The 12929-nt window shown below is 29.8% G+C and overlaps 1 protein-coding gene across 3 annotated transcripts; it reads right to left on the bottom strand.

The window, feature by feature from the left end:
* Positions 1 to 3409: 3409 nt before the first annotated feature.
* Positions 3410 to 8767, bottom strand: LOC114388352 (telomere repeat-binding factor 1-like). 3 transcript variants are annotated; one of them, XM_028348780.1, is made up of 7 exons: positions 8619 to 8767; positions 7771 to 7946; positions 7402 to 7619; positions 7019 to 7103; positions 5414 to 5497; positions 4006 to 4356; positions 3410 to 3747 (listed from the first exon to the last, which is right to left on the bottom strand). In XM_028348780.1, exons 2-7 carry the CDS (start codon positions 7918 to 7920, stop codon positions 3736 to 3738), a joined length of 900 nt encoding a protein of 299 aa, XP_028204581.1. In that variant the 5' UTR covers positions 7921 to 7946; positions 8619 to 8767; the 3' UTR covers positions 3410 to 3735. The 3 variants fall into 3 exon arrangements, with proteins under 3 accessions (XP_028204581.1, XP_028204580.1, XP_028204583.1); XM_028348779.1 differs by having other exon boundaries at positions 8506 to 8752; XM_028348782.1 differs by having other exon boundaries at positions 7402 to 7630; positions 8506 to 8629.
* Positions 8768 to 12929: the final 4162 nt, after the last annotated feature.

Here is a 12929-nt window from a genome sequence, read left to right as displayed (position 1 = left end):
CCTACATCAATATTACATTTTGAAATAATGATGTTCCAATTCAGAATAACCAAGTAAATGAAAGTGATCAATATATCATATTATCAGTACAAGTCATGCCACTAGATGGCCTTCATCCACATCATAGTGATAATTTTTGTCTTCCAAATTGTAATGTCAATTGGTGAGTGCTAAATGCAATTGGTTAGTTCGGATGAAAATAAATTCCATTTCCTAATTAAAATCACATGATGTCTAATTAAAAGTGAGCACCCTTAGGAGTAATGCGTGTGCATAGAAGACTAACAAACATGCCCAAGATATAAGATAAGTTTGATGGTTAAGTGAGAAGAAAAAAAAAAGAAGAAAAATCACATATTTAATCTTCTCTACTAACAAACTGAAAAGTAATATTTGCTCATAAAAAATAAAAAAAAGCATGCTAAATTTCCACTCTATAAACCTAAAACCTTCACAACAAAATTTAAAAGGTCAGTGGGCCTTTTTAAGTGTTGATCAAGCAATTGATCTCCCTCTCCTAGACTTCTCATTGTGATTAATTGGAGACACCTATAATAATTGCTAATTTTCTCAAGAGCCTTACATACACTAAACTGAAAACCGAATACATAACAAAACTCAATGAATTAAAACCTAAGGCAGTGATTTGATTGAAGCCTAGAAAGGGTGAACTGAAATGGCCATACCTAAGTCGAGATTTGCAACTACAAAAGTGTCATTTAAATTAAGCAGGGACACGTGAGTATATTTCTTTGCTACCTTCATCAAAAAAACAAAGATGTTGTAAATCTATGGAGAAGAGAAAGGAAGTATTATTAAACTCAATGAATTTTAATGAATTTTAATAATATATAGATATAATTCCAATAGTTATATTAAACTCAATGAATTTTAATGATATATGGATATAATTTCAATAGTTAGATTAATAAAAATCATATTTTATATTAAGTTATAAAAATTATAAAAATTACACGGTGTAATTTTATTTCTCATCTTGGTGTATAAATATTAGTAATAGTGCATTAGCAACCAATGCAATAAATTTTGTAATAAAAAAAATCCATCATCTCTTCACTAGTAATTAATTTATTGTAAGAACATATTAGTAATTTAATACAATTTTTTTAAACAATAAAAAAAACGAAGAAATGCTCTCATATTTCTGTCACCTTTTCAGATTCCAAGAAACAATTACGAGCTTACTTTTATCTTCTTTAACCCACCACCACATCATGGGGGAAAAGTGCATGAAGATGGTACTATGGGTTCTGGTGGTGTTCAAGGAAGATGGTGATAGATGGTGCGGTGTTGTCATGGAGACAACAGTGGCTTGTGGTTCACAGAGGGCATTGTGGTTTTGTCGATGGTCGTTCATTGGTTGCGGGTGTGCTGGTTCGAGTTTAAAGCAAAATTGTTGGTTGCCACTTTGTCAAATTGTTGTATTTCTAAAGGAACTAGATTAATTAATAAGCATTTTTTGGTTGGTTTTGGAGGCCTGAATATATATTTGTTTCTTCATTTGAACAAGAATAATAATAGCCAAGGCAACAATTGTAATGGAGCTTGGTATTCTAACAGATAAACCAATAGAATTCATCAATCATGATGCAATGAAACTAACTAATACATAGTTATATGTATATGGAATTAGCATTAATTATTTTTGTTATTTTAGCCATTGAATGTCTTTCCTACTTAAGTTGCAATGTCCTTCTAAAAGAGCACTCCTTAATTTGTTCCTTTTTAAGTTCAACTATGCCATGAACAAACCTTTCACTACACACACAAGGTGATAATACTGTACCGACAATAAGCAGAAACAAGGGGTATAGTTTGGTTCGAAGACAACCTGTAGTTGCTATTCACTTTGAGTTGCTTCGGATTTTCATATGGATAAAGTGGGTTAGCCTGTAAAAGACTTGAATTTTCAGAGTTTGAATTATGAACGATGATTATTACCAACATGAGAGAAGAAAGAAAAAGAGAAGAGAGAAGTGAGTCGTGAGCACTTTTATGATCCTTTTTATGGTTTTTAAAACATTGATATTAAATTAATAATGTATCCTTATTGCAAGTGAAGAGATGGATGTTTTTTGTGAGTGTATGCACGCATTAGCATTTGGACTAAAAATCCAAAAAAAAAAAAATTGTTTTCTAAAATTTAATTTAAGGATGTTTTTGTATTTTATTATTTAATTCAAAAAAAAGAGTCAATGATTTTTTAGTCTAAATTTTTTAATATTGAATGTTAATGCACATCAACTAGGATAGTTGACGAATATTAGCATTCTTATATTTATATATATATATATATATATATATATATATATATATATATATATGAAATTAGTTTTGATATTTAATTATAGTCATTTAAACAGTTTAGTTAATATTATTTTATACTAGTTTAGTTGATATTAAAAGCACAGGAAGATATATTAGATATATATTAAGAGCAATGAAATGAAAGCATAGATAAACTTATACATTTATATATGGGATAAAAAATTGAATAAGTGAGCCACGTGCTCTTTCTTTTCACCGTTGGTTTATTTTTTTTTCTAATTGTTGTTTTCTTATTGCTTGTTCAATTGAAGTCAATGAGTATTTTTTTTCTATCGATGGATGTTGATCGAAACTATATTTTGACTAACATTAGATAAAAAATAACCTAGATGGATGTCAATCAAAAATTAATCTTGACCGAGGTTCACCAAAGATAGTCATGTCTAACGGCAATTACAATTTTTATTATTTTAAAAGTATTACAAAAAACATTTAAATTTTATAATGTTCTTTTTTTGAATGTATCTATCCATGAAAAAAATGTTAATTGATCTATCGGATTAGATTTTTATCAAATGGATAAAAAATTTAAAATGAATTTTTAATGGATCAAAATGAATCAATGAATTATTTTAATCCAATCTATTGATATCCAAATTATTATTGATCCAATCCATCTATTTTGTCCCTCCTAACGTTTTTGAAATTATTTTATAAAATAGTTCTTAAAAACTAAAAACAAAAACACAATCAAAGACACCCTTAAGTTTTTCTTCCGCTTAAAGTCTTTATAGATAAACTTGTCTCCATATACAATTTAACGAAAAGAAAATAAAAATAAATAAATAAAACTTCTCTCAAAAATTAAAATTTACTTGTACACTTCAACTTTTGTAAAAAATACTCTCATTTAATTTCTCTAAAAAATTGTATACACAAGTTAATTTTAACTATAGGAAAAACTTAGTTTATTTTACCTTTCTAAAAATGCATACGAAGTCTGCACAAATACAACATAAGTCTAGAAATCAAAAAGCACCGGGTTCCAACGCACGACGTAACACTTCCAACACTTAAAAACGCTCTCTAACACGTGAAAATGCACTGATAAAGCTGCAAGTTTCAGAAGGAATTTGAACGAATTCCCATTCATCTAAACATCTACTTTCTATAAACAAAGTACATGGACAGAGTGCTAAGGTAACGACAGCACTAAAGAAATTACAATAAAGATTCAAACAATGGTTCTATCTACAAGAAGGATATTCCAAGATCCAAAAATATAGAATTAATCTCCTAATAAAGGTGAAACCAGCATAGTCACAAGAGCCTCCAATATTATATGCAAAATATATAGACAATGCCAGCAAATGATATTTAGCTGGCTGGCTGTCCTACTCAATGCCATGGTTCATCTCTCCTCATGTCTAATTCTTCAAACTTCCATTAAGTATGGATCTACACATTTAAAAATGCCAAAAAGTTAGATTACTACATTATTTGATAGAGATAACAGGGAATCAATAAGCAGCCAAATGGAATGTCTCCAAAATTTTACTTAGCACATTTAAAATTCACATTTCCTTAGCATATTTAAAGATAAACCTCTGGTTTTGTCATTTTACTTCTAAGTTGCATAAAAAAATAAAAAAATTGTCTTCTACGGATGTATTATAGTATCATGAATGGAAAAAGAGGGGAAAAGAAGATTTTTACCCTCTTTGGGGATTTTCTCCCTTTCGCTGATTTCGTTGTAGCATCTGCAAAAGCTTGTGCAGCCTCCGCATCAGCTTCTGCTGCCTCAGCCTCCTTTGCTGCCTCCTCTGCTTCTGCAATGGCGGCTTCTGCTTCAGCAACTGCTCGGGCAGCAAATGCAGCTGCCTCTTGTGGAGTCATAGACCTTATCTTTTCTAACTCTAAATCTATCTGAGATCTAGTAAGGATGTTGGTCTCATCCCTGTCAATTTTCATAGAGGCTTTCTGCCTCCCTTTCAAATATAGCATGGATGAGTTTCTTCTTCTGTCAGAATATGCTGCTATAGGTGCAATTCTATACTTGCGATTTACCTGAAATATTGAAGTCAACCCTAAAGCAAAATCTCTAATAGAAACAACTTAATATAACTGCCACAAAATGAGAACAACATCCAGAATACTTGTCAAGCTCAAATTAAACCAAATGTATAAAAACATTAAATCAAGACAATGGATTCCTAGAAATTATATCATAAAAAATTGTTTATAGTTCATACCAAAACACACAAACTTTGTGCAAGTCTATGCATGAGTTTGCAGTTAAACAATGCCTAGCTGTATAATCCTTACCAATTAGTTACCCGTAACCAACATCTCTACGTAAGCAACAGTGAATAACATAAAGCATGAGTAATAACAATGTTTTAAATCCCAGATACCAAAGCATAACAGACACCCTCAAAAAGGCAATAGTAAGATAGTGGATAGTCGCTATTTTGAAATTTTTTGTATAATTTACAAGAGTAATTACATAAAAAAATCTCAAAAATGATAAAAAAAATAATGACATTCATAGTTAACAATAAAAAGTCATAGATGTCTTAAACAAGTAAATATCAACAAAAGTCAAATGCAAAGTTCCATAGATAGGAATCATCAATTATCAATCACTACCTTCTAAATCCAAGTCTTCTTTATCATTTTCACTACTGTTACAGTCATAGATATCATTTTTTAAAATTGAAATCCCTAAAATACCTCACCCCAAACCCCTAATGTCACATTCAAAGGGGTTTTTTGGAATCACCAAATAGCGCTGCTATGGCCGCCATTTAGCCTGCTATAGGCTGTTATTTAAAACCCTGAGTAATACCAGCAACAACAACAACAATGAACAACCTGAATAAAATGTTGATTAGAGAGTTGTTTCTTACCATTTTAGTTGTCAAAAATCACTACTTACAATTGTTTCACCTACATCTCTACTTATTCCTTTCAGCCATCTCCCCTAACCCTCTTGTCCTGGCATAAAACCCAACTTGCACCCCACACACTTCGTCATAGTCTTATAATGAGTAACTGTAGAGTTTGCCTAGGAGTTTCATTTCTCACAATGAGACGCGACATAATTAAACATGTAGAAATATACCTTGATCAGTTTTCCACTTGCTGTCAAAAACTTTAATTTTGCAGACAACATACTTTTTAAGCCTGGCAGTGCCCAATATTGGTCCTACAGATTTCAAAGCAATGAAATTCAACTGATGTTGAATGCAGAAACAATATAACTTATAACATATGAAATCTGAAGCAGAGCAGTACTTTACCAAATGGAAATTTCACCAGTAATAAGCAGATGCAATGTCATTCCTTGACCATAAAAGTTTTGGTTATTTGAAAGTTAGAACATCATCACATTTTTAAGCATCATTACTGTCATATGAAGTATATTCATGTTTAGAGGTGGGGGACAAGATCATTCGGCCAAGGAAAGATCATAGAATAGACCAAATGTACACTCAAGATTCAAGATAGTGATCTTGACATTACATGAAAGCAGTGAAGTTGCACCTCTATTGATTGGGCTTAAATAGGTCACCTCATTGTTGGATAAATCAAGATATGACTAGGAATCAGGAGGGGGTGAAAGATCATAAATCAAAAGATTGTAACACAGACTGTAAAATCCTACCAAAAGACGCAAAGTTATACATAAAGATACACATGATTAAAAATAAAAACAAAGATAAGGAAAATATCTTGTAAATCATAACAAGATAAACTTAAACTGAAAATTCAAATTCATAGATTTATAATTATAACTCAATTGATAGGTCCAAAATAACTCATAATCAGTCACATAAAAGACAAAACATAAGCTTTTCATAAGTCAATCATAATCAGCTAGCCTAAATCCCTAAAGCAAATCATACAAGCATCTCCAATCAGGTGCATGGACATATTTTGTTCAGAAAACTAGAGATGAACTGAGAAAGAACAGAGGCGGAAGAAGAAAAATGTCCCAGCACAGCCAGCACAACAAATGTCCAAGGAAGAACTACAACCATCACAGAAGGAAAAACAGAATCCCAGCAGCCCAACTAGAAAAGAGGAGATGAAGAAGATGAGGTAGACAAAGCGCAACAATGATATAGCTTAGAGCCTGAGATTGAGAGATAGGATTTGAACCGGAGAAGAGAGTTGTGCAAATGAGAGGCAGAAGAAGACAGAGGGATATGGAAAAAACGATTTTAGGGTTTCTAAACAGGTTGAAGTCTCTAAGCTCTAGATGAACTGGGTTGTGAAACCCGACCCAGAGAAACAATCTCCAAGATCAGAATGGCACAGCAATCCCTCAATTACACAAGGAAGATCACAATCTCGCTGCTATCTCACTTTTTCCCGATCATATGTCCAATTCAGTATGCTATTAAGGGAGAAAATCATATGATTGTGCAATCCTACAATCTTCATCGTGATCTTGACAACAGTGGGTCGCCCCACCTTGGAACTTTTAAACCAATAGGAGGGCAACTAATGTATCTCTCAACACTTATATGCTTTTCTTTGACTTTAACCTTGAGGGGCTTTTCTTTTTAGAAAGTCATACATTTTATCCCTACAAATCTAAACTAAAAGGCCTTCTATGGTTCCATAAGCAAATTTTATGTAGATTGGACAATTTTATTTTATTATTTTATCAATTTATCTGGGGAAAGCAGAACAAACAAAATTTAGGCTTAGCACCTCATACCTCTATAAAAGCTGCAATAGCTGTCTTATTAGAACCACCATTCTCCTTCAAGCTAGTGATTGCTTCCATTATAAGCTTATCCAAACTGTATAAAGTAAACAGGGAAAAACATATACTGTCAAGATATACATAAATCAATTACACCAAAAAAACAACAAAGACAGACAGAATTTCAAGGAAATGAAAGCTTTTTAGGATGCATGCAAGAAAAAAAAAAGAAATCCGGCAAACATGCCAGCAATTAGATCAATGATCTTAACACTTGGTAACCAGTAAGAATTCCTTGCTGGGAAACAATTGCAAATAGCACCACTGAAGAATCACTTTTTCAGCAAACCAGGTAGCTGATATAATACCATATCAAACAAAACAAAGAGTCCAACCTTAAATTAGACCTCTTTGGACCAGGAATATGCACAATATCTCTAGAAACTTGAAGAGGCTTAACATCAACAATCTCTTCGTCACTTGGAACAACAGGAGTGATAGCCATGGAGTTCTCATCCTGTCTCGGGACCTGATGCACCCTTCTGACTGATAACCTAGATTTTTCCCTAGAGCTCCATCCATTTGCCATCACGCTCAGATTTCTCCATTTATCCTATCCAACACCTCATATCAGAACCACACAAACAAGTTATGCATAGTAATATAGATGGACCAACACTAATTCATTACAATGTAAGGAAAATGAAATAATGAACCTGCACAAAACAAAACATCAACAAACGCAACTACCAAGATAACCAGACCTTGAGATCCACATTTGACCGCAGGTATAAGACACCACTAAACTCTGGATCCTTCAGTATGGTGCGCCATTTACCAACACCGTGCTTGACAACTCCAGCTTTAAGTGCTTGTTCCTCTTCTGCAGTCCATTTCTGCTTCGGAGCACCCATCGCGTGTAGATCAAAAACACTCTCAGCTGGCGAGCAATAGTAAATTAAATAAGCATTGAGTTTAGCTCTAAATACACAATCACAAATTTTGCAGTCATAACACATTAGAAGCTCTTCCAATTACTTTAAATTATATCCCTTTAAATATTGAATTTTACAAATTCTTGACTCAAGATTCATAATCAAAATATCTAAGAAAATTTCAACTTTGGGCTTGAGTTGATTTTTAATGACAGCATACAATCCAATAACTGTACAAATCACGCCACTCATGTTATTAAAAATTGTTCAATTCACTACTTCCATTGTTAATCCATTGATTCCAGACACCAGATAGTTCAAGGATGTGTTTATAAGGTCACACATAGCACAAAAACTAGAGATTCAACGGAGGAAGCTGATCGGGAGCGTGCAAAGAAAACCCACAAATCCATTCTTAACTTGAACTAAGGGAACAGAAGCTACAGAAACATGCAAACCACTGTCCAATCAAATAACAAAACTATGGAATTCAACATCAACAGAAAACCTAATCAAAATTGTTCATCCAAAATAAAATAGAAAATACCGATACCAAAATCGGACCTAAAACAATTGAATTTTGGTTTGTTCTACGAAACCCTAAGAGCGGAATTTGTGAGATATCGGCGAGGAAATAGTGAGAAAAGAGAGAGAGAGAACGAAAAAGAGGAAGAAACCTTAATTGGAATTGGAGGAAAATGAATTGATTGGGATTGGATTGGTGATTTAAGGTCCCAGATTTGTTTGCATCCCGCGCCAAATGCCCTAACCGGACCAGAGACCCAACAGCATGTGCATTCAACAGATACATGAAAAGGAACAGAAATAAATAAATAAATAAATAAAATTATCGCCTTAACTAAGACTAAGAAATAAATTATGAGCCTTAATTAAAACTAATTTTTGACCCGATGCATAGAATAAACAGTTTATTTGTGTAATTGTAAGATGATTTTGTATTAATTAATATAGTTTCTTGACGTTAAAAAAATCAAGTTTTTTTATTCAATTGTTTGTTTTAACATATAATAAGTAAAACAATGGAAAAATAATTCCAACTAATAAGTAAAACCATGAAAAATAATATAACATGTATTAATGTTAACTAAGTAATAATTGTAGTTACAAAGTGTTATAAATGTATTTGAATTGTTGAAATAGATATGTAATTATTTTATTATTCTTTACATGTTCGAAACACTTTATGAAAGAAAATAAACATAATAATAATAATTCAATAACATATTATTTTATATACAAGAATATTAAATAAAGTATATTTTAAATTTTAACAAAAATGAAAAACTCGTTATAGTATGTTTTTGATAGGAAATATGTTTAAGCTTTAATGTCATATTATATTTTCCTGTGAATTTAAACCCATAAATTAATGTTAAAAGTTACACAAAATAAGAAATAAATATAAAATTGTAATATATATTGAAGTAGTATTTGAATTATCTTCATATTTATTATATATAAGAATATTTTATCTTTCACATGTTGTAATCTTATATATTTTCATACAATTATCCATGTGAAAAAATTGGTATTGGAAGATAAATTTTAACTTTTTTTAGTCATTGTCCTTGACTTTTGTTGATTGTCATTTAAGGAAACAATTACAGAAAATTGTTTATACTAAAACTGAAATGGAATTATAAGATCATGTGAAATCAATATTAATCTTGGAATAAAAATCTCTTCTCCAAGGTTGAAATGACTTTTGCTTCCAAAACATGATTTACCGTTTACGTGACAATGAGGCTAGTGTCATTATAAAAATCAAAAGATTGGTCTATATTTCTTAATAGCATCATGGGAAGATCAATTTTAAGCTTTAATTTATGGTTGGAAAGTCCAAATGCAACAATTATATTAAAAAACTCAAGAGAATGTATAACATGAGTCTATTCACATTTTCATTGATTGAACATAGGGCATTCAAACTTAAGTAAGTTTTGACTTCACCTGGAATCAATAACATAATGTATTCATTCAACTCATAAATAGTGTTAATGGGTATGTGTTGTTGAAAATATCTCAAATGGTATGTTAATGGTAGTATTTTCATCATTAATTTCATCAATTGTATCATTTTCAATACTCAATACCCAATTTGAAAATTGTTTTAGCTGAGTAACATCTTCACTTGAAATTCTAGATTGAAGTCTCATATTTTTTAGTAAGGTCAGACCTTTACATAAAGACCAAAGATACAAAAAATTAATACTTGCATGAACAACATATTGTTTTGTTCCCTTTAGTATGATAGGAAGTATTTGTCTACAATTTCCTCCCAAAACTACAACTTTTACTCTAAATGGAATATATGATTTTTTCCTATTAGAAAATCTTAATATATCCTTGAAAGTTCTATCAACAACTTCAAAACAATTATGAGTCCTAGGAGTTTCATCTCAAATTATGAGTTTGGTCATTGATATTAACTCAACCAAAGGACTAACTTGCTTTGTGACACAAGCATAATCTTTATTAACATTGATTGGAATATCAAATATAAAATTAGTTGTTCTTCTACCTGGAATCAACAAAGTTGTTATTTTGCTAGATGCAACCGTTAAAACAATTTCCCCTTTAGACATAAGTGCTGCAAAAATAGCTCTCTAAAGAAAAGTTTTACCTATCCCTCCATAACCATAAAGAAAAAATAATCCTCTAGTATTTGAATATGCGCTAACCATGATTGCATCTTATAAGTTTTGTTGCTCAACAATCATTGTGGACAACAATTGATTGTTCATTTTGAAGCAACTTCATGTTGTTGTTCAATTCGTCGTAAATTATGTTTAATTAAAAATACAATTTATTTTTTCTTAATTTTAATATAATTTTATTTAATATGATACTAAATATTTTTTAAAAATAATAAATTTATTTATTCACATACATATTTTAAATGATACTAAATACAAATAATACTAACTAGAACTTAAAAAATTTATAATTTAATCAAACTCATGCATCATACAAGTATAAAATCGAATATTAAAGAATTGATACTTTACTTCAAAGATAGAAATTGATAAAGTGGGGGGAGAAAATTGACAAGATACTATATGAAAAAGTTTTACAATTTCATCACAAATAAAAAATTATTGATTACCTTGGTTGGAGTGAAAAAACCTTAAACAAATAATATATATATATATATATATATATATATATATATATATATATATATATAAAGAAAGGGAGTAGTAATAATAACTATCTAAAAAAATAATTGAAAAATATAAAATAACAAAAAATAATCATATTTATATGATATTTTATATAAATTTTAGTTTTATTTTATGGATAAAAATATATTTGGAGGTGATATAATTTTAATTTTTAATTAATTTTAAACTCTTGAAAATATTATTTATAGAAAAATTATTTTCATTGCATTTTTAGCTTCAATTGTTACAATTTTTTCATATTATGTATTCTATTAGTAATCGTATATTATATTTTAAAATATTTTAATCCAGTTTAAAATATAGTGAAAAAATATACACTTAAGTAACCATTATACTTCAAAAAAAGTAGACATTATACTTATATTACATTAATTAACGTAATAATTAAAATAAATCATCTAATTTTTTTTGACAGTTAAATCATTTAATATAAAATTATTAAAAAATAATAGAAAATAAATTTAATATTTATCATTGTCATTTTTATGAAGTATAATGTTAAAATAATAAATTAAATATTATAAATAGTATAATGATTAAAATAGATAGTGTAATATAAAAAATGTGTAGGAGGAATGAGTGAGAAAAAATAACAAATAATTTTTTTTATATTTAAAATGATAATAAGGAAATTTAATAATTATTTTAAGGATAAAAAACGAATAAAATATATATAAAAAAAGTTAGAAGCTAATAGATTGCTTCGAGTAGTATTTCGAAAACAATAGATGATTTATATCTTAGAATAATTCAAAATTTAAATATATACAAATATTTATAACCATTTTCAAATAAATATTTATAACTGTTTTTCCAAGGGTTGTTGCTCCTGCATTCACATAAATATATCGTATTACCTTCCTAATCCCAGAGACAAATAGATAGAAGGTTCCCAAAATTCAAAATTTTCAAGAGGGAAAGAGGGAGAAAACATGAAGAGATTCTACAGGCAGAGAAAAAGTACTACTAACAAGTCGTCTTCTAAATCAAGAAAGAAATCTAAAGTTGTTGAGAAATGTCCCGGTAATTAATGGTCTCTATAGCTCTAATTTGTAATCATTCATTTGATCTTATTATCCTCTCATGGAATGAAACCTTGAAAAATCAAATACAAGATTACTATTATTATTATTATTATTTGTTGACTTTATATTAGTGTTTATTTTTCAATTTTTTCTCCACAGAAGATTATAGTTCAGAAGAACATGTTTTGCGGATGTTTGACATGAATATGAAGTATGGACCTTGCCTTGGATTGACAAGATTACAACGTTGGGAGCGTGCACACAAGATGAGTTTGAACCCTCCTGAGCAAATTAAGTGCCTTTTGGAAGGTGACAAAGCTCAATTAAAATGTCTGTGGCATAAGTTAAGCATCCATGGAGGAACTCTTACCATTAAAGAAACACGGGAAGGAACTTCTTTTATTGAAAGAATAGATTACTAATATTAATATATGGTTTTAGTCTCTGCTTTTACTAATAGGGTTTAAGAATCAGATTTAACTTACTCTTTGTTGCTTATTGTTGGAATGGACTTTCTTTTATTAAAAGAAAAGATTCTTGATACCTAACCATAGTGTTAGTCTGTTTATACTATTAGAGTTTAGTTTAGGATTCATATTTCCTGTTTTTATATGAAAGATGTTCTTGTTTTGATAATTCCAATTTCATGATTGTTGATGAATCATTTAAATGTCATTTTAATGTTTCCGTGAAGGTTCATTCACTATTTTTGGAGTATATATAATGTTTCTTTGTTTTCAATTTTATTTTGATTCGA

This window comes from Glycine soja, chromosome 15, assembly GCF_004193775.1.
Source record: "Glycine soja cultivar W05 chromosome 15, ASM419377v2, whole genome shotgun sequence".
Lineage (NCBI taxonomy): Eukaryota > Viridiplantae > Streptophyta > Magnoliopsida > Fabales > Fabaceae > Glycine > Glycine soja.
Note: the sequence above shows the minus strand (reverse complement) of the source record. Positions and strands in the feature narration are given on the sequence as shown.

What these genes read in the sequence shown, in the direction of transcription:
- LOC114388352 (XM_028348779.1), bottom strand. Translation starts at nt 8,752, where the DNA reads ATGTATCTGTTGAATGCACATGCTGTTGGGTCTCTGGTCCGGTTAGGG. An exon ending in CCAAAATTCAATTGTTTTAG is followed by an intron (nt 7,947 to 8,505) that starts GTCCGATTTTGG and finishes ATTGCTCGCCAG; the next exon opens with CTGAGAGTGTTTTTGATCTA. An exon ending in CTATTGCAGCTTTTATAGAG is followed by an intron (nt 5,498 to 7,018) that starts GTATGAGGTGCT and finishes TGAAATCTGTAG; the next exon opens with GACCAATATTGGGCACTGCC.